At 39.8% G+C, this 25,914-nt stretch overlaps 2 protein-coding genes across 3 annotated transcripts in view; both read left to right on the forward strand.

The window, feature by feature from the left end:
* Positions 1-593: 593 nt before the first annotated feature.
* Arl8 (ADP-ribosylation factor-like protein 8) lies at positions 594-3,352 on the forward strand. The gene is made up of 4 exons (XM_065496697.1): positions 594-992; positions 1,055-1,209; positions 1,408-1,569; positions 2,165-3,352. Exons 1-4 carry the CDS (start codon positions 870-872, stop codon positions 2,283-2,285), a joined length of 561 nt encoding a protein of 186 aa, XP_065352769.1. The 5' UTR covers positions 594-869; the 3' UTR covers positions 2,286-3,352.
* Positions 3,353-4,195: 843 nt separating this feature from the next.
* Positions 4,196-25,914, forward strand: part of stan (Protocadherin-like wing polarity protein stan) — a 45,510-nt gene continuing 23,791 nt past the window's right edge. For both annotated transcript variants that reach the window (XM_065476632.1, XM_065476633.1), the window contains exon 1: positions 4,196-4,325. The gene's annotated coding sequence lies outside the window, so the exon portion shown is untranslated. The remainder of the gene's footprint in view (positions 4,326-25,914) is intronic.

Consider the following 25,914-nt stretch of genomic DNA (forward strand, 5'->3'; position numbering starts at 1 on the left):
AATTTTATAAAATTAATCAAGCAGGTTTTATTGCGGTTTTGACCTGTAAAAATAGATATAATATTGTCCTCTTTCAATTTAAAACTAATTTGACCTATTTTCATTAAGGTAAAATTCCAGCAAACAGCAAAGTTATGCAAAGTATTAAAATATATAATGCTGTTAATATCTCGTACATTTTCAAATAGTTGACGCGCATCTTCCAAGTGTGTTAGAAATTATTGCCTTGTTGTTCGGTGGTAGCATAAGAAGTGATTAAAAAAAAATGATAGAAGGGTCAGGTAAGAAAGTGCACGGAGAGTGACAGGTGACAGGGATAATGGTTTTGATTTCGCGCCTTTCTTGCATGGTGGTGTTGAAGATGTGAATGTTGTCATAGAGCCCTTTTAATTTGCGCTGCTGCCAACAAAATTAAAATTTCTAATTTTGAATACACCATGTTAACAAATAGTTTATCTTAAAACTTTATTCCTCTTTGCCAGATTTTTGAAAAATTAAAATATTTTAGTTAAAAAATACCCTTTTTCGCCTTCCCTCCCTAATTTTCAATTTTTCAAAACACAACTTTACTGCCATGTTGGCAACATTGGTCTCGTGAGTCATCTGATCGCCTGACTTCGAAAACCTCGGGACTCGGTGATTCGGCGTCCACAGTTCTCGAAATCTGTGCGTGTTTGTGTTCGATTTTGACGAGCCATAAGTTAGTGTGAATGTTGAGCAGCTTCTCGCGAGTGTGACCTGCTTTAAACCTTGGAGCCCGAGGCGGATTTGAGCTGTCCAGAGGCTAGCGAGAGCCTGATTTTGAGGAGGACCCCGGTCGGTCACTCCCCTTTTTCGCTGACCAAAAGACTTTCCGCAGTTTTCCAAAGATGATCGCAATCATCAACCGAATCTTGGACTGGTTCAAGAGCCTCTTCTGGAAAGAGGAGATGGAGCTAACCTTGGTGGGCCTGCAGTACTCTGGCAAAACCACCTTTGTCAATGTTATCGCCGTGCGTAGATTTCCATATTTAATGTATTAATTTCTCCTGTCACCCGCAATTTTTCCTTTCAGTCCGGCCAATTCAGCGAGGACATGATCCCCACCGTAGGCTTTAACATGCGTAAAATCACGAAAGGCAATGTGACCATCAAGGTCTGGGACATTGGTGGACAGCCGCGTTTCAGATCGATGTGGGAACGTTACTGCAGAGGCGTAAATGCCATTGTGTAAGCATGTTTTTATGATGATGTGTGTATTAACAAGATGAGCTGTCTCAAAGCTTGAAATTTCCACCTAGAGAAAATCTACGCCACGCCCACTTAATAAAATATTATTTTCTAGAACATGTATCGCTTAATCAACATTTTCTATGCTAACAGTACTGCGCAGATTTGGTCTAATTTGTGTCAATTTTTATTTGTCAGATATATGGTAGACGCTGCCGACTCAGAAAAAATTGAGGCTTCTAGAAATGAGCTGCATAATTTGCTGGACAAGCCACAGCTGGCAGGAATTCCTGTCCTTGTTCTCGGCAATAAGAGGGACTTGCCACACGCCCTTGACGAAAATGGACTAATTGAAAGAATGTAAGATTAACTCGATGATCTTCCATTTCCTATGAGAAACTTTTGCTGCTAGTGTTCAAATTGAGCGCTATTGTGAAATATATGCCCCTTTTAGTAAATAATTATTGAAAAGCTCACTTTCTCAATTGATAACACAGCACTTAATTTTTTAAAAAAAATAACAGTAGGTTGTAAGTAGTAGTGAGTTTTTTAATTTTTAAGTTTAGATCTTTTAATACTATTATTGAACCATTTTGTTTCGAATTTAACTATTAATAATTTGTTGTCTTAACTTGCAATCACTTCATTAATTAAAATGAACCTGATTTTGAATTTTTTAATAACTAAGGGGTTCAATCTTAAACATTTTTGCGTTGGTGCTTTTGCCATTATCATTATTTTCTTTTTTAATACACAAAAATATGGTTGGTTTCTAGTTTAAACTTTCACCAAATTCACTAGTTGTTAAGAATGGAGAATATTAAATTTAAAAACAGTCTTTTTGTCATCTAGTCTGCCCTTTTACCTAACCCTGCTTCAAATAGCAAGGTTATGACGTTTTAGGACAAATAAGTTTTATTTAAAAAAATAACTAACAATGTTCAACTGTCTTCAGGAACTTGTCGGCAATTCAAGACCGCGAAATTTGCTGCTACTCAATATCGTGCAAGGAAAAAGACAACATTGACATCACGCTACAGTGGCTCATCGCACATTCCAAATCGGGAGGACGCTAGATGGATTAAATTTAATATTCTTTGAGCATTGGCCCCATGAGTGGTCGGCAGATATAAATTTGTTGCTCTCTTTTCTATCTACCTTTCTCCTTCTGCACATGATGAGGAAACGCAACTTCCACTTGGGTGTTTCATTGCCTTGGGAGGCTGTTTCTGATGGGGGGAATAAAGAAAATAATTGGATCTCCTCTCATATCGAGTGCCATTTTTACGAGAAATCTTTTGCAAAAAAGCAGTGTTGTAGGGATTATTATCAAGTTAAAACACAAAACATGCATTAAATACAAATACTATATCAAACGAGTGGATCAGACCTTGGTGCTTGGGGCTTTTCAAATGGCAACAGGTTTGTTTGTTAGTTCCTCTCTTAAAGAGAACATTTGACTCACAAAAAGTCAAATCCTAAGACCAATGTTGTTAAATCTGTTCAGTTCGTTTTCTGTGTCGCAGACGGATTCTGTGATATGATTTATGCCCATCAATGTATATGCGATGATTTTTAGAGGAATGAAAATTATTTGGCTCTGTTGCTCAAATATTTTTGTATCGATATTCTTGATTTAAGTCCGTCGTCCACTAAGTTAATTCGTTGATTCAACGGAAAGCGCACTCACCTCCCGCTTGATTGCACCTTTCTATCTGATTAATAGATATATTTTGTATTTATATCTGTCTGAATATTTTTTCTCCCGCCTCAATCGAATATTCTTACTTACATTGTACACAATGAAGCTGTTGTATAGATGTATTTATTAACCTGCATCTAAAAGAGAAAAGTGTAAAGTAATGGACAACCAAACAACCAACTCATTATTATTGTAATTAATTAATATTATTGATATGTATCACATCCGAGTAAGAGGATTCGCGACGAGTTAATAAATGTATCGAGAGAATGCATTGCAATTCTCTCTCATCTTAAAACAAAGCGTTATTGTTCTATTAGTGATCAAAAATTTTAAAATAACCCAATAGCGCGTAACTATTATGAAAAAGAAAACACATGAATGAGATGAATGGGTTGGAGACGTATGTCTAAATAAATTCATTGCATACTGATGACAAAATTATATTTTTTATTCAAACTAATATTTACATTCTGCTGATTTTACTATGGCTGCTCCCACAAGCGAACAATCTAGCATGGAAGGTTAACAAGTAGACAAATTGTCAATCAATAAATTTATTTATTAAACACATATTTGTGTACAACAGATTCTATTATATAACAAAAATGTCGAGTAGAAAAATTGTAGAATCAAATTTATATACCATTCAGCAGCTGTTTCGGCCCCGCAGTCATCATATTTTACCTCCAAAATTTAATTCATAGCTTCTGTATTAGCTGCAGAGAATTGAAAAATTCGTAAAAAAATTGTATCTATATAAATAGAATTGGCAAAAAACTGATCATTTATACGAAATTTATTTTTTTTTTAAATTAATTTGCTAAAATTGTAAGATTTTCTCCTCATACATTTATACATGAAGAAATCAAAATCATAAGAGTTACAATTAAAATTTGATTGTATTGTTATGGCAAAAATTGGCAATGGGACTTAACGGGCATTAAAATGATTAAAATACTGTAAATTATTATTATATAGGTTTTAACATTATGTATTTGATTGGATAAAAATTCGCCATGGCTGCGCCGATTTCCTGTATTTCAATTCTTGAAATGATTGTTGAGTAATTTTTGTGTCACTCAAATTTGTGTTTCATTGAGAGATCTAATGGGCAATTTTACAAAAAATAATTTATCACAGCGAATTATTACAAGCACTCAAGCAATTTAACTTTTAAACTCGCTACGCAGATGGCGCGCTCGTGAAGCCAGTGCTCGTACTCGTTGCTTGGTTTGTGTTCGCATCTGCAGCGGAAAGTTCGGTGACGGCCCGCACGACGGCCAAATAATTTTCTTCAGTTTGAAGCGGGATCTGAGTGAGTACACTGTGAGTGCGCCTTCTCGTGGATAATTCGTGCTCACCGGGTGAACCTGAGGACTTAACCTTCTGAAGACGAAACCGTTGTAGAAAAGTAAGCAGAATTAACTTGTTAGCATGGTTTTGAGGAAACGTCTGTTCGTTTAAAACGTTTTAAATCGAAAATAATGTGGAGACGAGACTCACACCTGCGGCTGACAGGTGGAACAATCGAGTCAGGGTAGCCACTGGAAAGTCACAGGCTAATTACAGGGGCGGCTGCCTCCGTGGAGGACAGAGAAGGGTGCTTTTTTAAGAGACTTGAAGGCTGTCAAATGCGTTAAGTGAAGTAAAAGTAATACATGAAAGCGAAAATTTATTTGGGCTCCCGAGCGCGGGCGTTGAAATTCCTGACCAGGAAAAAGTTGGGAAATCCAAACGGAAACGCCCAATTTGTCCTGATTACCTTTCACCTTTTCGATAGATAAATAAATAATCTCATCGGTTAAATTTTTTATTTGCCACGCATTAAAATAAATATATTTTGCGATAAAATCAAGAGAGGGTTAATTTTTAATTTTCTAACAATTGAACGCGGCGTCTAGGGGTAAGCAGGTTCGAGAGTTGAATTAAACTATAATTATGATAAAAAAGGGAAAATATTCATACTGTTAATTTAAATGTTATTTTTTTCAATCTGTTTTAGTTTGAATGGTTCAGATTCAAAACTGAAGAGCATTATCGTGTAAATAACTTAAAAGAGACATTTTAGTTTAAACAGCGCTGACAAGTATACCTTTTTCTTGCAATTTCTCTTGTTTATGTAATTAATTTATTTTCATTTTAATCCCATCAAGAAAACAGCACATGAAAGTCACCAGAGGTAACGACCTCGCCCATATCCTGTGCAGTCGTGAAGAGACCATGTCGTTTTGTTCTGGAATTTTGGCAGGAAGTCTCGCGAATGCGAATTAACCGAAAAGGTACGAAACAATCGTGGAGAATTTTCCGAGATCGATTCCGAACAGAAATAAGAACTCGTCCGGTCAAACTTTGCTGTAAGCACGTACGGCTGCACGCAACGCGCCGACAGTGACTCTGCAGGGTCGGGTTGAGAGTAATTAAAGCCGTGCTCGCGTACATGCAATTTTCATGTCGTGTCGAAGCTGAAGCTAGCTTTTATTCGGTTAGAATGAGACAAAACGGCAGATAAAATCGAATCGGCATTTTATTGCCACAGTGACTTTAACGATTGGACGCTGTGAAAAATTAATGATCCTGCGATAGTCAAATTTTACCGCTGTAAAATGTTAATTATTGAAACGAGGGCCAGGGTTGAATAATTTAAAAATTCCCCGTCCTGGTCAAATGGAGCATTATTTCCAAACATAATTATTATAAAAAAACTAATATATATTTCAATTCACCTCACATAATATGTTCTGATTTTCTATTTTGAGATTTTTTTGTCTAGTAAACAAATAAAGTCACTTTTATCTTAAACAATAATTGTGGATTTTTCTGGTTTTTTTTTTTAGATTTTAGGATCTCTACCAACAATCTAACTATGTAAAGAGTATGACTCACTTTTGTCGCACTACTTCGTCGTTACTCGTGTTTTGCTTGCTTTCCAGATCAATTTGTCGCCCGAAACTGAGTTTGAACTAGAAGGTGTTTCTATTATTTAAATTATCGCGGTAGACCTGGCTTCGAGCACGCCGGGAAAGATGAAATTAGCCTGAATTTTCTTTCTCCGGAATTCCTGAGAAATTTTTGATAAAAATTTTAAACCAATGGAATTTTTTAAAAAGGCGGTCAAGTTATTTTTGACAGGATTTAAATAAGACCTGTAATTTGAAACCAAATGACAACACTTTTGTCGGTTTAATTTTCCTTTTTAAAGGAAAAAAGGTCTTGCCGTCAATACCTCAACGTTTTCAGGTGTATTTAATTTTATATTGTTCTGTAAAATATGATAAAATTCAGACGGTTAATAGTACAATTTTTTTCATGTATTTGGTGGGTTTAGAAAATTATCAAAAAATGACTCCAAACTGATGCTAAGGAAAGTAAAACTACCTTGATTATGTTACATTTAAAAGTAGGTTTGGTTTTATTTCTTAAATTTTAAGAAGCTAAAAATAATTGCACTGTGTCTGAAAATTTCGTCACATTCTAAATTAATTTTGAATATATGGATTTTTAATTCTATATTTTTATTTGTTTTTGCGATTTATTTTTTAAGAAACACTTTTTAAAAACAAATAAAAACTCTAACAAACAAGTCGTTTAAAGGTTTGTCAATCTTTTTTCATATTTTCTGCAAATTGGGATGGAAAAACCGGGCCATGAATACAAATCTATCAATCGTCAGGCGAGCGGGAGGCATTCATATTGTTCGTCGGTCGGTTAGTTGGACGCGCATGCTATAAATTGTGTCGGCTTCGTTTCTCCAGAGCAGAGAGCAGCGCAGCCGGTGTCTTTTATTTTGTTTTTCCATAAAAGATGATGGCCTTCGCGAGAGAGAAGAGACACAAAAAGCTGCTCGTAAAAGTGTCCCTGCGTATCATCCCTCGCCGTGCTCTTCCAAAGGGGCGAGGCGGGCGTGAAAGCGGCGTGCTCGGGGGTGCCGCGGGTCGTCATGGAGACCACCCCCCGCCACCCTCAGTCCGCATCAAAGAGTATGACTCACTTTTGTCTCGCTACCGCGTTGTTACTCGTGTTTTGCTTGCGTTCCAGATCAATTTGTCGCCCGACACCGAGTTTGAACTAGACGGTGTTTCTTTTATTTTATTAATCGCGGTAGGCCTGGCTTTGAGCACGCCTGAAAAGTGGAATAAAGACTCTGCTGGAATCCGTCCATTCCGTCCGCTCTCAGCGGGAGACCCAACCTTTTTTCGCAAGCAACAGGATGCTTGCAATAATTAATCTGAAAATCAGTCTTGCTGTCGATGAAGGAAGTTTCTGGGGAATTTCAGGAGGTGCGTCGGTTTGCTTTGTGATGTGCACAAAAATCAGTTGTTTTAATCAGAAAATAAATAATCGTTTTCTAAACGTTAAACATTTAACATGTTTTGCCAAGTCTAATCATTTCTCTGTGAACAGCGACAACTAGAAGAGGGCGTAACTTGCGGGTATTTTGAAATGGTTTCCTGGAAATTGAAAAAAGAAGGCGTGTCACATGTCGAAAAGCAAGAATAAATCGTAAAGTTTACGTTTTTACTGATTTTATCAGTCAAAATCCAGTTAAATTATCGGAAAAATCGTCGCACTACGTGATTTTGATATCTAAATGGAAAAAGTCGATCGTTTTAAATTTTACCCTTCTTGGAAAGAGCCAGGATTCAAATCAAAGTTACAGTATTGGATGCGAGTGTTCTCAACCGAAAACTTGCGACCCCTTTTTAACTCTTCCCCAAACCCAAAACAAAGAAGATCGTCTTTCAATTCGGAAATAGTTCCTACAAATGCGTCGCAATTCAACTTCAAAGGACTGTACAATTTCCTTTCAAGCTTTTTAATGAAATAATGGGTTCCACCCGCCGCGAGCTGCAATCCCGCAAATTCCACCCCGTTTTTCTTTTCCCGACCCTCTTCACCGCTCGGATTCCAGCTTATTTTGCTGAAGAGACACACACACACTTAGGTTTGAAGAAGCAAAGCAGCCTCTTGACTCACTCTCTCAATAAGAGTTGCATTTCACCCTGCGAGGGTTGCATTCGCGAAAGAGCCGCGGGGGTGCGGCGTGTCTGTTTGCGTAACGCAGTCATTGACAAATTGAACATGCCCCGATTCGCCCTGCGCAGACAAATCGCTGGCTGGCTGCTGTGACGAGATAAATATGGACGTTTGACTAACGGATGCTTGTTTCTCCGACTGTGTTGTAAATAAATCGTCCTGCGCGGTGATGGATGTGTAGAGGCAGTGCGAAATGAAGTTCCATTCAGAGAAACCACCCGCCCGTTTTGATTGCGAGGGTGAATCCAAGAGGAAATGATGAATTTTTACAAACAATGGGTGACGCGTGAATAAAAATCAGTTGGGCGCAGAAACACAAAGAGTGCAACTTTGGCAAAAGTCCTGGAGTGAATTGAAACTTCATGGTGCTCCATTTGGAATTAAAAAAAAACATTTCGGTCCATTGAACTTTGCATTCAATGCCCGTACTCAAACAATGAAAAATTAATCCGAGGAAAGTTAATCTTGCTTCATGGAATAAAAAATTCTTACTCTTTTTATTCATTTTTTTGCAAATGTCATCCTAAAACTCGCGTGAACTAGTTATGTACACTCGATTTCTCTGGAGGGATGCAATAATAGAATGCGGCAGGACGCAGTCTCGTCAAACGGAGCAGAAGGAAAATAAACTATAATCCGATAGCCTTATTGGAATGCTGAGCAGGCAGACGAGAAATGAGATGAAATTCGACGGCACGCGTACCGTATTTTTTGCGGCCAGAACACGACCCCTATATAACACGGCGGGAGGTTGGTAAACATAAAAAAGCGGCGCAATCAAACACGCCCAGAACATGCATTGTTCAACTGAGTGTTCTGGTGCCGTAAAAAATATGTGGTTCGAAAAAGGTTCGATCCACTGGCAAATTGCAAAGTTCCGAACACAATTATTCTTATTTTATACAAATTCAGAACTGTCTACTAAAATTTTACCTTACTTCCAAAAATGTTTTTACTGAAAATTTGAAAATTAAATTAAAATGTTAATTTAAATGACCTGGTAGTCAGCTGACAATGAGAGAGTTTGAAAATATTATCTCGAACCATTTAATGAGCTATTTTTTTGTTTCCTCGACCAAAGTAAAATAGTCAGGCACTTGTGGGAAATGAATGCATTGTCAAGCAGAGTCTATACAGAGTTAACAGTTCTTCTCAGCCATTTTGTCTATTAATCAACCCTCTTGTTTTATATACACCTAAGCTCTCGCCTTCATCGAATTGAAACTGCATAGAATTTCGTCCCCTTGCTCGATTGAGCGCAAAATTGGGTCTTGATTCACGTGGTCTCCCCAGGCGGAATCGGTTGTATAATTATTGCAATAATTCAGCGCGCAATCAAGATCATTTGTCGGCAAAACAATCGAGCAGCTCAGCTCGAATCGAAAGAGGAATTAAATAAATTGAGCGTCCTGCCAGCAGGGAGCCGCGTGCGTTCGAGATAAGGTGCGATGGACTGGTAATCCACTTTGCCGCCGCTTATCTGCACTGCGAGAACCCTTCGCGGCGCATCCCCTTCAAAAGCACTTTATTCTTTCTCCTCTTTTCCGCGACTGAACTTTACACACAAAAACTTTTGTCTGAATGTGTTTATACACTTTGCGCCCTGCACGCTCGCCGCACACGGCAAAGAAATATAAATCTGCTTGTGGATGACAAAACGAGGGAAAGCTCTCTTTTGTGACATTGCACACACCAACCCCCGAATACACAGGTAATTCGCCCCCAGGAAGAGTTTCTATTGGACGCACGACTCTCCACTTCTTTTTGTTTTCTGTTCAACGTTGATAAAAGGGATCAAAAAAGTTACTTGTGAGTTTTATGAAGTTAGATAAACATTAGTTTATTTTGGTCCACGTGCCGTGCGTGGGACGCATATAATGATTACAAGAATGAATAATGTGGGCTATTTTTAACAGTCGATTTAAAATTACAATCACAGAGAGTTCAGTAAAAAGGTTGAAAATTTGGTCGAATGATTTTTTTGTTTAATATTTCAGATTATTTCTATCACCCGAAGTTTATTTTTAATTTAAATACCTAAAACCAATTTCTAATCCTTTTCCTAAAAAACTTAAAATCTGCAATCTTTCAATTTGCACATTTTCGTGGATCTCAGAGAAAATTATGATAAATTTCTGATGAAAAAAATACGTTTATATGCTATTTTTATGGAAAAACTGGAAGGATATATGTGTAAACCCTGTTATTTTGAGGCGAGAAAATTCAGCTGCAAATCCCGACGCAAATGCCCTGGAAATTAATTGCCGAGCGCGCGCATCAGGTCCGAAAAGTCGTAACAAGAATCGCACACCAATTTGTCTGGCGCAATAAAAGCAGTGCGCGTAATGAAATCGGCAGGGAAATAATAATAAATACGGCTGCATTCGCCTGCACCCTGCTGCTATTGAGAGTGAAAAGAAAGCAGCCACTCCGGCGGTTCATCCCTGCCGCCAGCCCGTCGTATGTATTCACCCCATTCAGAGGCAGTGCACGGGGGATGAGTCATCCATTAGACTCCCCTCGCGAGCGTGCAGGGTGCTTGCTCTCGCTCTCTCACTGCACATCATGTACACACGATATCATAGAGTGAAGCACGCGTTTTGACCCCTCGTGCATACAACCACCCCCGCAACCCCCGTCTAGGACGGGGGCTGCCGGGCTGACTGGCTAATTGGATCGGCACGGATGTAGCCGGACTGTAATTGCGCCGTGATGGGCTCGCCGTGCTGAATTCGCAAAAGGGGTTGTTGTTTCACCCCCTTCCACCCCCGAAGCGGCTTTGATTCCACGTTCGTGTGAAGTACGCGGAAGAATTTCAAAATCGAAAGAGAGGGTGCTTTGCTCTTTTTAATCTGCACATCAAAACTTTGCATTCCTATACACCACCAAAAATTGCGATTTGTGCGGTGAGGGCGCCGCTTCCCCCTTTCAGGCTACCACTGTGAATTGGATTATTTTCATTGTCGCACAAAAAAAGAATTTTGCACATTTGCTAATTTTGTTTTTTTTTTTGCCAGGGAGGCAGAATTTAGGGCGCTGCTTCATTTTTATCGCTATGAAGCATTAAAAATGCATTCAAAGCTTTTTTATTATTATTATTTATTATATTAGACACCAACGGTGTACAACACAGAGTACATTATATAACGATATTATTTAACTGCAATTTCTTATATTTAGCAGCTTGAAATAAGGTAGTTGTATTATTTTTACAATTGAGGAAATGATACATGTCTATACCGCTTTCATCGCAGAATTGGCAGACACAATTAGCAGAAACATCTAGATGGAAACGTTTGTCTTTACATAACAGAAAATGATAACCATGGAAAGAGTATCTCGTAAAAACACTTCGATCTTTACAATAGGGTAGCCACCAGTTCTTGTTTGTCATAGCTGGGGTACTGTAAAAATTAGGGTGAATATTTTGTTTTTTATGCATCATATTATCCAAGAATTTAATATAAACAGGTGTGTCCGGCAGGGAGAATTTTGTCTTTAAGTCATTTAAAAAATAATCAGTCTCAACTAGATCATATACAAATCTTGATTTCATTCTCTTATCGACACATAAGGCTTTCTTAAAAAATCTAGACTTAGCACATTCAAGATTATTTAAGTCTTTTAAAGTCAAGTATTTCCAGACAGCTTCAATACCATATGAGGCAACAGGAGAAATAGCTAAATCAAATAATTTTTTGGCTGTAACAATAGAACTTTTTGACAAATTTTTAATTTTGCCTGTAGCAAATATTGAGGCTTTAACTCTCTTATCAATATGTTTACTAAAACATACACCTGCAGTTTGGAAAGTGACTCCTAGATAATTAATTGAAGAGCAGAAGGTAATTTTATTCTGTTTTTCCCAGTTCAAATCTACTTTGCTATAACGACCATGACCACCGGCTCTGAATTTCATGACTTGGCATTTCTTTTCGTTTAATTTTAAACATCTTACAGCTAGGTAGTCTGTAATTCTGGGCAGTAAAATGGAAAAATCATTTAAATTTTCACTTAAAAGTACAATATCATCTGCATACAAAATGCATTTAACGCCAGGGAAATCTTTCATAATATCGTTAATATCACTGATAGCAAAAATGAACAGGAAGGGTGACATGCACCCTCCTTGTTTAACCCCGTTTGACTGTAAAATTTCTTCAGAAACGGAAATACCATCATTAATTAATAGAAAATTTACGTCAAGAATTTCTGCAAGCAAGTTTAGCTCTTCAAAAGAAAAGATTTTTGTATCTACGACTTTCTTAAAGATAAATGTTCTACTAATAGAATCGAATGCTTTTTGTAAATCTAAAAATAAAGCGTACAGGGGTCTCTTATTTACAATTACTGTTGAGTGAATATGTTGAATAAGTAAATTTACAGCTTGTACAGTAGATTCCCCTTTAATAAAGCCGAATTGATTTAATGGAATATAGCTGATTAGAGAGGAATACAAACGTTTGTTAAGCATTTTGTCCAAAAGATTAAACATAGAGGAGGATAAATTGATCCCTCTATAATTGTTTACATCCTCCGGACTACCTTTGTTTTTAAATAAAAGCTTCAAATTAGAGAGTTTCCAGGAATCGGGAAAAATACCATTCTGAAGGCATATATTATAAAATTTCGTTAGTTCACTATTTAAAACTACGTTTAACTCTTTCAAACATTTATTTGTTACCAAGTCAAGCCCTGGTGCTTTCTTAATTTTTAGTTCCTTAATAGATAAATTTACTTCCTCTTCTAGGAACCATTTAACAGTAGGATTTTTAGTGTAATTTATTAAAAGGTCTTTTAGATTTAGAGAATCTGATGCGCTTAATTTGGCATTGTTGTAAATCGCTCCAAAATGAGCCTCCCATTCATGCATAGGAACATTATTGACTTGCGTAGTATCACAATTTTTATTCAGTAATTTAAAACAAAACTTCTCGGAGTCCTGAATTATTTTTTCATCACTTTTATCAATGAAGAGAGACTTCTTTACTCTGCATAAACCTCTGTAATACTTCTTACATTCGTTGAAAATTTCTAAGACTTCATCTCTTTCAGTATTTTTACCCGGATATTTAGAAAAATTATCTGTGAAATCTCTCAGAAACAATAAATCTGCTCTCGCAGAATAACAGTCAGCGTCAAACCAAGGCTGACTAATTCGCTTTTTTAACAGAGCCAAATCGATTACTGATGGTTGCATTAGGTTAGGCAGCCGAATCACTGGATAGAAAATCGACTTGACGTGCCGAAAATCGTCGGAAATGTAAAAGCCGTTACTCTGGTGGTATTTGGTCTGAACCTTATCAAAAAGTGCCACAAGAACGCCAGTATAGGCAGTCTTGCCGCTTAATTGCGCTGGCTTTCACTGGGGCGCTACCATCGCCAAGTCCAAAGCCAATCAGTACACCGCTTCCTTCTCTGACTGATTCTTGTGGAACTTTTGCTATGTTTAGATTATAAACCGCCAAAGTAACGGTTTTCTAAGTGTCCATTGATTTTCGGCACGTCGTGCAGAGTTTCCGGCCGAGTGATTCGGCTGCCTAACTTGATTCAACTCTCATAAATCCGTTGGGACTGCCAAAAATTTGAATTCCAGGTACCCTTTCGAAGTTTTATGATTACAATTTCGGCTATTCATTTTTATTCGTAAGATAAAATGATAAAGGAAGCATTACATTAAATTTACAAAATATGACGTTTACCCTGGGCTTTCAGAGTGCAATTTGGCAGTAAAAGTGAGTGCCGCTCAATTCCAGGAACATTGTGCAGAAATTGAGCGATCAAGCTGCGGGAGCTCATGATTTTCCAATAAAACCGCCGTAAAGCGATACGGAATCGGCTTCAAAACACGGCGACACATACATCAAAAGAGTTTTACGACGCTTTGTGCGACAGTATTATTATATGATGGGAGGTTGGTAGTAAAATTTGTCGCCGGCAGCGCGATTTTAATCGAAATTTGATCCGTTTGTGATTCATCTCTCTGTCTCCCATCTCGAGAGGCTTCTCATCGCGTCTGCCTCTAAAACAAGCAGCTCTCCCCTAGCATGCGTTTGGTGGGCGTCTCAGGTGCAAAATTGGTCGACAGAGCTTCATAATTGAAAGCCCGGCGCGACACCCGCGCCTCTCTAATTAACAAACAAAACAGAGGGCTCGAATTCCAAAACTTTTGCCAATAAACACGGTAAAGTGCGTGTGTTAGCTTTGGAATATTTACAACTTAAATTCGTCGACCACGGATCGATGCGGAGAGCCGAATCCGGCCGGCGCCGCTGCGTCTTGTCGGCTGACTCACGGTTGCGAGTGGCGCCGCTGCTTTCCGTAATAAAATGTTTTGGCTCGCGTGACGCGGCTCGTAGAGAGAGCGGCTGGCAGTATTTCACGCAGCCGTCCGATAACAATGGACGCAACAACACGAAATTTTCATACGGGTGCAATTACTTTGCACTGCAATGGGGCTCATTAGTTTGTTGTTGCCGCGGCGCCGGCTCCAGTTTCATCAACGCCGGAAAATTGGACCCGAGTGATTTGTACGGCAGCACCCCGTCGCTTTCTCGCTGCCGTCCCCGGCTTAATGAGACATTATTTTGCGCGCAAATTGGCCCTGCCTCTTGGAAATTTGTTTTTACTCAGCAGACGCACGCTTGGGGAAACGAAGCATGCTCGGAACTTAACTTCGAATCTGCGCCAGTGTAAACGTCGTTGCTTAATAGGCGTGCGGAAATTTCGTTTCATGCTTAACAAAATATAAAAATATTATTTTATTAGGAAAATTGAAATATTCTTTTAATATTTTAATTCTTGACTTGACCTTTGTTTTTCCAACAACGACAACATTAACCAGTCTTTTCCAGTCGATAGGTACATTTTTACGACTTTATTGTACTTAAAACCCATGATATTATTTACCTAAATGGGCAGATCAGTTGCTCCGTGGTTTATATATAATTTTTCTAAATTAACTAAATTCAACCTCGGGACATAATAATGACTTGTTCAAGTATTTGAAAAATATTATGATGGTTCAATTTTAAAGCAAGACACTTATTAAAATGATTTAAATTTCATCATTGGGTGCTTTAAATGTCCATAAATAGAAAATCATGAGCTGGAAAGCTCTGCGAAAAGTATTCACAATTTCTCAACGTTGATTCAAAAAATGAAACCTGTGTGAAATAACAAAAAAAAATCAGTTCAATTAATTTTAATATTTATATTATTTTAACTCATTCAAATAACAATTTAAGTAGGAATTCATTTATTGGACTTAAAAATTTCTAAAAGTTGGGACCAGCAGAAAAATCCTTTGAGCACTTCTGCGGCCTTAACACTGCGAATAATTAGCATGTGCTTTGAATCCTATGCACGTTCCTGATTAGCATTCTTCAAAAGGTTTATATCTAAAATATGTGACAGCAAAACGAGTACAGATTCCAGCAATCATCATTAATTCAGGCCGAGAAAGGCATAGACATTGAGTCCAGTTTGCAAATTTTCCGTCCTCTCGCTCAACGGACTCAAACACTTGCCAGGGAAATTAGAAAACAGTGCAATTTTCCTTTCTGTGGGGTCGAAACTTTGGCGCCAAGCCACATACCCTCATGTTCCTTATTCTTCACACTCTTTCAGCAGAAACTTTGCCGACGCGGGGTCGGAAATCTGCGTTTCCGCACGGAAATAAGTTGAGTCTCGGCACTCAACAGAATCCATATTGGCGCCACCACAGACCGAAAAGCCGACTGGCATAAAATTAGGAATTCTGAACGCGTGCGGAGCAGCGCACTGCCGCCGAGTCGGAGCGATAAAATTTGCATACGAAGCGTCGGCGCGGGGGTTAATTACGCGAGCCCGGTGGTGTTAATTGCCCCTTCGCACCCGAACGGCTGTGATTCGGCCGCCCAATCAATTTGTCGGCGTGCCAAGAAAAACGTATTTTCGCAGTCGACAGTCGAGAGGGTCTCAGGGGGAGAGTTGCCAGATTACAGACTCGGGAAAAAACAAGCAGATGACCGGTCGTTTCGGGGGGATTGCACTTTTGGACAACTGCATTACGTGTCAGACGGCCAAAAAACCCAAAGACCTCTGCCGCGGATCAATGAGTTGGAAAAGAGCGAACTTTCGCCGCAATCCTTTGAATAATTTACCCCCCAAACAGACTTGAATTTAATTAGAAAGAAGGGCAAGCCTAGCTCCCCTCTTCCCCTTTAGACGAATCGAGATAAGGACACGGAAGGAGGAACACTTTGAGGCCTGTTCCCAGATAAGAGTGAAACGCACTTACGTCTAGCAAGGCTCAAGCCTCGAGGTGAATTTGAATCAATCTCCATAAAACGCATGCAGCAAGGCTAATGACGCGCCTTTTTCAAGGGGCGCCCCTCTTAAATGGGCTAATTTGCATGGTGAGCGGGAAGAGACGGAACAGGTTGATGTTGAATTTCTTCGCCCCCCAAACACCGCGGCGGCGAGAAAAAATGGCATGAATAATTTTCACATCACATTCTATTATGATTGGAGATTATCTTCCCTCTTTTTCCCTCTCAACTCGACAGGATAGAGTGGATAAATTTGGGATTGTCGCGAAACTGTAATTTAGGCCTCCATCATTGATTTTTCCGCATATTTTACTTTCCTGTTTTGAAATGATAAGAAAAACAATATCAAAACCTTACTTTCAGCTAGATAAAATCAATCGATTTTTTTTAAATCAACCCTTTGAATCCTGATTCTTGCTGTGCTGTGAGTGTTACTTCCTGGCAGGCAGATTTGCCCAAAACAGATTAATTTTCTCGTTGGCCGCCGAGTGTATCGAATTAGCGGTTTGCAAACAGTGTGCGTCCGTCCGTCCATGCGACTCGCCCCCTCCGAAGCATTCCCAGGGGGTGGCGAAAAATCGATGGCTCGGGCCGAAATCGCCGGCCTTTTAGGCCTTTCCGGCCTGCCCATTACCCTGCTGCCCGTGCTTTTTGGCGCCGTTAAATTTTACGGCCTGTTCTGGGCAATAGAACGAGAGAGAGCGGCAAGCGGCCCCCGGTTTTCGATCGCAAAAGCCACCTGCATTTCGGGTTAATCCAATCCCGTACATACATACAAAACTCGAGCCACTTGACTAAATTAGTTTCCACCGAGATAAACAGCTCCGTGAGAGAGCATCGGGAAAAATAGAGGTTCTCGAAGCGATAAATTCCGATCGTCTAATTAGCTCTGTGGAGAATGGACGCTCGATCGGGCGAACACAGTTATATATTGCACGGAAAGAGTGATTTGAATGAAGACTGCCACCATAATGGCCTGAAACAGAGATAGGCAAGGATCATTATTGGTAGTAGTACGTCACGCGGATATAATGGCTCTTTAATATCAGGGGTTTGGCTTTTAAATCGATTTAATGAGAAGAGAGTTGGGAAATAAAAGATAAACAAAAGCTTAAACGAGTTTTGACCAACTGCTGATCAGCGGATAGGTTTTTCTTTAAAAATTTCATTAACTTTGATCGATTCCTGATGGTCGACTTAGGTTACGCAACCGAATCACTCAGTCGACAATTCGAAACGATGTGCGGAAAATCGGCGGAATTGTAAAAGCACTTACTTTGCCACTTTTTGCTAGGTTCACACCAATAATCGCCAGTGCAGTAGTTCTTTCGTTTCCGCCGATTTTCTGCACATCGTGTCGAACTGTCGGCAGGGTGATTCAGCTAATTCAAACCTCATCAATCGATTGGCAACGATGGCAACGTCAGAAAAGACATTTCAGCGCTACATCAACAGCTGGAATAAACCAGAATCGCATACAGAAACTAATTGTATATGTAATATTTTGATCTTACCTTTCATTACAACAAAAAGCACTCTCACCATCTTTTAGTGAGAGTGAACATTTCAAGTTTTACTGCTTGGCACAGTATCAACATTTTGATGTGCTCGGGGAGTAATTTTACATTTACCACAAATACACTCATAATAATGAAAAGGATCATCTCGTTTCATGTTTTGTACATTTGCTTGGCTACAAGAGAACCGGTCATTATCCACCACGCCTGTGTTGTGTTCTCGGTTTAAAGTGGCCGGCATGCAAAGTGCTCTCTCACTCTCTCTCGGAGGCAAGGCCGTGGAAAATCGATGATTATTGCCCGTTTTGGGTTTTGGCGACGCCGCACGCAATCGGCGTATTAAAAAAGTCTGCTTGATTCAGTTTTGTTAGTTACACATCAAAAGGACTCGCCGTCGATTCTGCACTCTCATCATTGGAAAAGTTCGTTCCCCCTGTGCCGCTGCCGCGTAGGTAAATAATAATATGGCAGTTTGTGTGCTCAGCTCGACGAATCGCCGATTCGCGTGCTGCGAAAACTCGCAAGATGGATGTATCGCATCGATTCGAGTGCCTCTTCTGGGTTTGGGGGGGGGGGGTTAAAACTGTCTTCCACCCTCCACCTAATTAGACGCCCGAATGAAACCCAATCCGCATTGGTGCCACTCGGGTTTCTTCCTTGTCGAGCCGAAAATCTGGAAAAATAAGCAACTTTAATCAATGGGCTTGTTCCCATCGAGTGTCGCGACGTGCACGAGAGCAGATGTCTTCAGTCAAAGGGGTGACGGGAACAATGCCGCGCCAGCGTGTTTTTCCCGTCTGCCCACTCTAGAGACAATGAGCTGATTTGCCACGGCTGCTCATTCAGCTCGGCTTGGGAAGCCGCAAAAAGTTTTGCAGCTCATTAGCTCAGGATACATCTGTAATTTTCGCAGCGTCGTAGCTTAAAATATTAGGGTGGCTAATCTTTTCAGCGCGGAAGGTCACTGTTTAGAAATTTGTGGTTTCCTTTGAACGCCTTTGGAATAAATAAAATATCAGCCTCAAAATTGGTACAATTTATATCTTTGGTAAAATTGACAATTATCCTTAAAAGTCTCCCAAACACACACAAAAACTATCAAAAATCAAATGGAGAAATAGAATTTTAGGAATAAAAATATTTTCGCACTAGGAAAGTTCACGATTTTGCGTTCTGTCGCATTATCCCCCTCCACACGATTGCTCTCCTTTATACTTTATTTTACCCCATTTGGAAAACAAACGAAATCGCGAAACGAAGTGCTCTCCACTCTCTTTCAAACTCTTTGTTGCCGTCGCAGAAGCAACGAAAGAGAGAAAGAGGACGTAAAGCAGCTTGCTTTTGTCCCTTTCTCGAGAGAGATGTATGAAAATTTATTCATCCGGAGCTATTATGTTGTCAGGGCGGCGAAAAGCGGCGCGTTTTATTATTTATCCACCAAGCAATTAGATTTCCATCGTAAATTTCTCTTCCTCGGCGATAATGAACTGCTCGCTCTCATGCACCGCGCACGCGAAAGAAAAAAAGGCTCGACAAGAGGAGACAAAAGTACAGCGCGCCTCTTTCTCTCTTCTTCCCCTAGTTCTTCTCGAAGTCCGCGAAAATGGTGAATAAGCCAAAAGATCCCTTGCTCCGGTCCCGCATAAGGCAATAAAAATAAAACAGCCGGGGAGGAATGGAAGTGCTGGCGGAGAAAATAAAGTGAATTAAAAAAGAAAGTTTCCTCCTTTGCATGTAAACCAGAATTTCAGAACGGCAGATGTAATTGCTCTCCAGCGGCTGCCGAGGAATTTGTTTTTGTTCTCAACCCTTACTTGCCGGCTTGTTTATTTGGCATTCCGAAAGGGCTCTTCCAATATAATTATTTATACGCACGCAGAGGACTGCTTATTTGACAATTTGAGCCGGCCGGATTCGGCCAGAGGGAATTTATCGCTCAAGGGCCGAATTCCGCCGCAAGCTTAATTGGAACTTCCAGCAAAGTTGGCAATTTGTCGGCGTGAAATTTATAGGAAGCAATGAGTGGGGAAAACAAAAGACATTCCAAATGAGCGAATTTGCTTTTATCGCTCTCCCTTCAATCACTTTCTCTAGCTGCAAACTCACTCTAACTGTAAAAATTTGTTAAACAATTATTACATTTTCCTAAAAATATCCACAAATTGGGAAGAGCTTAAATTTTCCTAGGCTGCGCCGCATAAATGTTTGAGAAAATTGACCCCTAAGTTTGTATGCGCAAATTAACAAGCACTTTCTCGATCCTTATAGAAAATCAGGATTTTTGTTTCACCAGGAGGGATATTTAACTTAAAATTTGCACAACGTTTGACAGATCGCAATGGGAGGAATCGAAATCAAGCTAAAAGTAACTGACAGCTCGTTTAATGTTTCGAGAAATTTGTTAAAACCTGAAATTTACTCTTTTCTTGGTCCGGATTTGATTGCAATTACACATTAACGAGTTCAATATTAATCTATTTCTTGTAGACAACAATTTTAAGTAATATCAATTGTTTCCCTGAAAAAAATCCCTTTTATATAATTCTTAAAAAATATTATTTGAAGGAATAAGAGATGTTAAAAGTAATTAGGAAACGATTTATTTCTCAGAAAAGTAAATACTGGTCTTGAATTCAAAGCCAAATGATAAATTGCTGAAGCAATTTAGTCTGGAGAGGAATTGCTCAAAGCGGCCCTTTATTTTCTTTCCCTTCCTAAAACCCATTTCATCCTCGCGACAATGCAATTAACGGACGCGCAAGGAGAAAACAAACAAAGCAAACGGTGCGAAAACAAACCAAGATTAATTCATTTTGGTCATGCGAGCTAAACAAACGGCCGGCAATTAATTTGCATAAAGAACACTCGCTTTCGTCAAAACAGAATTTTCCCTAGTCTCGGCGCTGAAAAAAAGGAATTTCGTGGGTTTCACCGCGCTTTTGTAATTTGAAGCAAAGTGACAACATAAGCGTAACAAATGAGCCGCGAGGGGAGAGCGGGCGGGAAAAAAATTGAAAAATATTATATCCCTCCGTGTGTGCGCCAGTGCTGCTCGCGATTTAATAGGGTTTTTTTCCTCCGGGCCGCTATCGCGAACAAAACAGATAGCGAATATGCATTTTCGTCGCGTGGGGTACAGCAGTGTGAAAAGGCCATTGCATCGATTTCGCTTCCCTTTTTGGAAAATGAAACAGCACCTCTTCCAGTTCACCCCCGCCGACCGAAAAGTGCTCAAGGATCAAATTCTCATAGTGTGGATTTCAATATGTATTTTCCACACGTTGTTACAGGATTCTTCTACATAATATTTTTAAGGCCTCAAAGGAGACATCACTTTTTCTTATAAAACTGAGTATCATATTTGTTAAGATTGGCTACATTTATGCCATTTATTAAAATTTAATATAATTTTTGTTTTTAAGGACGATGTTTTCTTTTACCATTTTACTAGACTGAAAATTGTCCTGAATTTTCCTCGACAAACTCTTTTTATTTTATTTATCCAAGGAATCAAAATGAGCTAATGAAATGAGTGAAGAAAACGTGCAGGTCGTGCTAATGCGTGCGCTTGCTTCTTACAAACGCATCAAATCTGCAAAGTAAACAGCGGCGGTTGTTTTGTTTGATATTCTGCTCGCGTCCGCCTTCGCGCAAATCCTATAAACCGCTGATGCTTTGTGCTCCTACCACCCGTAGACGGACAGACGGAACGAATCCGAGTGCTGGCGGGCGACAAGGTCGAGTGCCCAAGCAAAATGCCAATCACGTTTTCCACCGTATCTTCGCTCTCGCTCTTTTATTTCGATACAACTAACTCGGTCACCGCTATGAACAACACGCACCAAAGTTAGTTTGATTTTTGTTTTTATTTATTACCCCGCACCTGCAAAGAGCAAACTCGTTTTTTTCTGGATGAAATACAATATGGGCCAATGAGGAATGGATTTCATGCGTGCGTGCTTGCTTGCAAATTGATACGTCTCCAGGGTGAGCGCATATTTCATTGAAGCCTGACAAGTTTGATCAAATTTTACAGAGAAACGCATTTTGTGCGATCAGGTGACTTTCAAATTTATTTACGAGCTCGGCTTCACTCGGACCACCTAGAAGTATAAAGTCTCTGGGAAAATTAGTCTAAAACAATCGCCAGCAATTTCTTCGTATGTGTAAAACAAACTCTACATTATTGCTTAAATTAAATATTCGATTATTTTAAGCTCGACCTGAATCTATTTAATAATCGTTTTAAACGTAACAAATTTAATTTATTTTACCAAGTGCCATCAGCGAAAAAGAAAGCGTGGCACGTGCTGCAAAGTGAGAAAATCGTAATGTTTAATCTTTTAACAGATTTTCAAGTTGAATCCTGATTAAATTATTGATTTACTAGTTTTACAGAAATAATCGATTTTCAAAGTGCGTCAAAGCTCTTAAATCATTAAATGACCTAAACATTGTAGCCGTCTCAGGAAAAATTCGATAATCGGTTTTGCACATGCCTAGCAATTTCACTGGCTTTACTCTGCGTGTACTTGCCCTTTTCAAACCATATATGCCGCAGTTAGCAAACTCCCTCTCAAAACACCGTCATTTTCACTCTTTACGTAGAAATGTCATTCGCACCGCAGAACAAACTCATATTCGGGCGGCATTTCGGGGTTGAAACCTTTCAGAATCATTTGGAGAGCCGCAGTCAAATAGCATGGCGTAACACAGAGCAGCTTTTTGCGGCGACAGAAACAAATATGCGACCGGCAGGTCGATAAGGGTGTAAAAATTAATGTGTCGCCGCAAAATTCATGCTGGCGCGTTATTAATTTTTTCGTTTGGAGGAGGAGGAGGGAAAGGGGTGCATGCAAATTTAGAAGCAGCACAGTTCTGTGGCTTCCCTCCGATAGATGGAAAGTCGATCCGACAGTCGCAAAGATCAAGTTCAGAGCAGAACACGAGAGAATGTCAACCGTGGCTGCAGTGCTATGGAGTGAGTTGCTGCACCCCGGCTTTCATTCTACTAGAGGATTTGTATTTGCCGAGTGAGTGGGCACACGAGGGAAAAACGAGGGTGTGAGTGAGATGCTCGACGCCCTGTAATGAAACCCTTAGCTCTGACGACGCCGTCGTTGCAGATATGGAATGGCTTAATTTCGGCTCGGCCGGAGAAATACGTTGACACGCACAGACGGCAATGCTCTTAGCTTGATGTCGACTCTCGGCATCTTGTGTGAGGGCGAGAGAAAATATTTTCGTTTGATGAAAAATACCTACGCTAGGAATGTTAAGTCTTTTTAATGAAGACACTAAACTATGCCATAGTTCATAATGGTAGAAATTTTGATTTTAACACGCCAATAGGTAAATCATAAGTGTTTGTATCCGTCAACAGATTGTGTCACCGTTCATTAACAATTTTTGGGATTTTTTTTTTCAAAACCAAATTATAAAGTTTTTTGCGATTATATGAAGCAATCTAGGTTTTCGGCGCGTCAAAGGAAATCTTTGTACTTCTTGAAAGATGATGCCAATGAAGGCAGAAAGAAGCACGCAAAGTTGTCGTAATTGAAACGAAATTAAATGCAGCTCATTTCTGTAGAAATATGGAAAAATATACAGTTCTCTGCACACCGAAGGAAGCCGCAATAATTAATTTCTTCTGAAAAATCTTTCTGTGCCAAGCCAAGTAGCTAGATAAAATCTGAATTGGCATTTACCCGAAAGTTGTAAATGAACGGTGGCGCCATCTGTCACTGGTGAATATCAAGTTGACTAAATTTCGATTTCTTGTAGCCCAATCTATGTATATCATAAAATAATCAAATCATGGAAATGTTCTTATCATGAAAATGAAACAATCTTCATGAGCCTCCAGCTTTCATTTTCATGAAGCCATAAAAAAATTATCAGTGAAACCAGAAATGACGTATTATCTGAACGCAAGTTGTGCCCTAATGAGGCAATCACAATTCCATCTAAAACATTTCTCTCCACCATCACGTCGAGTGCGAGAGATCCAGAGACGAGTCACTAGCCGGCTTAATGGAGCCCGACGAGTTTCCTTGCAGCCATTAGCGAGTGCAAACTTGTCTGCTGGTGCTATGAAACCGCAACTCAATTTCCAGCAGCCCCTTTTCGGCGTGTTAATCCGCCGGCGAGCGGCAAACAACCCTTCCCCGGCCGCACACGTGATTTGCGCAGCGATGCGCGAGCAAAACGCCGCCGTTGCCGCCGCTGCATCTCGATTATTATGTCCACCTGCGTGGAAATTCACAAGGATGGCGTCCGAATTCTCGTTTCGTTTGGTAATGACGCGTGCCTTAACGTATTCGCCCCCAAGGGGTTGTCCGCCAGCCACCAGCCGCAGCCACCCCCGCTATAGAGAATTTTGACGGGGGACTGCAGGTGAGCTCTTTAAATTATTCAGCTGAAAAAGTGCCGATGCTAGGCTTCAGCGAGAGGGGAATTTTATCACATTCGATAAAACTGAAATGTGCTAATCGATTTTCGGGTTGAGTTCAAGTTCGGTTTTTCGAGTGGGTCTGTATTGCAAAATTCTGGAAAATAAATTTTGACTTTGCCTTAAATATTGTCTAAGAAAAAAAGGAAGAGTTGAAATTTTACCGTATTGCCGTTTCAATTTCTGAGACATTTTTCCTTGATGCTGAGAACTATGAAACATTGAAGAAGTTATTTTTTTTTCAATATTCCACTAGTAATAAGTTTAACAGATCAGTTTCTACAGCAAAAAATGCAACATCTTTTAATGGTTGGACTGTAAAAATCTACTTTATTTTCATTTTAATTTCTTTATTTGTATTACACAGCAGTACAAAAATCGAAGCTCCTCCATTTCTGTCCGCGCATTTACAAATGAGTCTCATACAACAAAATTTCAAGAACAATAAATAATAAATAAACCTAGAAACATAGTGTAAACATTTCGTTATGTTTGTGTCGCAAGCGAGCGTGCATTTTTCGCTACATAGGTGCCCTGTAATCGAGAAATTCATCACAAGTATAAAATTTGTTAGCATAAACAAAAATCTTTAACTGCTTCTTAAATCTTAAACCGCCAAAATGTTCCAAGACGTGCCAAACGTTTCAGTCGCCGCAAATCAACCGCAAAAACGCCCTTATTAGTCCCAAAGTCGTAAATCCAATTATGAAAAGTGGCTGATCCTCGTTGAGCAGCTATAAATAAAGGCTAATGTGCGCTCTCAGGCCGATGAATTATGCTGCATAGCGCAATAAATATCGATTTTGCCACCGCACTGATGATGACAAATAATAACGGCGCTGGTGCACCAGCGGCAACAGCAGGGACAAGCACGCGGTCGCTTTGGCTTTGGGGGTTGGTTTTTGGGGTGCGATTTACGAGCCAGCCATTCATCATACTCAAAACAGCAGCAGCGCAGGGAGGAAATTAAAACAAGTGCAGCTGGATGAGAAAAAAGCGCGATATCACGGCTCTTTCTCTTTTTCCATCAGCCAACCCCCGCTCGCGTTTGCATGTACGAACAAGCGGCAGTTAAAGGGTAATTTAAACCGGGCGGGGGACGGAATTTGAATTTGTAATTCTTGCGTGTGGGGCGCGTGCAAAAAATTCTAATTAACTCGTAACGAAGGACGCCGCACACAAACCTGCTGGAATTATTTTTCCTTGCCTGTTCTTTGACATGCAAAATGCATTATAATCGGGGTGGAATTTACACCGCAGCCTTCTTTCATTCATCTTTCCCCAATTACAATCCTCCTAATGAGAAGCAAAAGCTTTTGTTTCGAACCTTCGTGTCATTTTTGTCTTACTTCCTGACAACAATGGTCTCAGAAACGTCGTTAGTAAGTTTTTAATCCACCCAAAGTCTGGATCGAACAATTTATGAAATTTTCCAGCTCACTGTTCGCCCTGTCTTTTAATTAGCCAATTTTCCCGCGTTGTCGATCGGTAACTTTTGACGGCATGCAACTTTCGGGGTGTATATTAACTCGGCTGGAATGAACCTTGTTAAATAATAAATTACGCGGCGGCTGCGGGAGGGGTGGCTGGCTGTTAAATAAGAATTTACATGGGCGGCTCTTTCCTGCTGGCGTCGGGCCGAAAAGACATTAGGCTTGGAGGGAATCCCCGGCAGCCAGCCTATAT

This window comes from Cloeon dipterum, chromosome 1 (genome assembly GCF_949628265.1).
Source record: "Cloeon dipterum chromosome 1, ieCloDipt1.1, whole genome shotgun sequence".
Classification (NCBI taxonomy): Eukaryota; Metazoa; Arthropoda; class Insecta; order Ephemeroptera; family Baetidae; genus Cloeon; species Cloeon dipterum.

Bases quoted from the DNA above. Each gene is read 5' to 3' on its own strand.
- Arl8 (XM_065496697.1), top strand. From the start codon at position 870: ATGATCGCAATCATCAACCGAATCTTGGACTGGTTCAAGAGCCTCTTC. The intron at 993-1,054 runs GTGCGTAGATTT...TTTTCCTTTCAG, and splicing joins CCTTTGTCAATGTTATCGCC to TCCGGCCAATTCAGCGAGGA. The intron at 1,210-1,407 runs GTAAGCATGTTT...TTTATTTGTCAG, and splicing joins AGAGGCGTAAATGCCATTGT to ATATATGGTAGACGCTGCCG.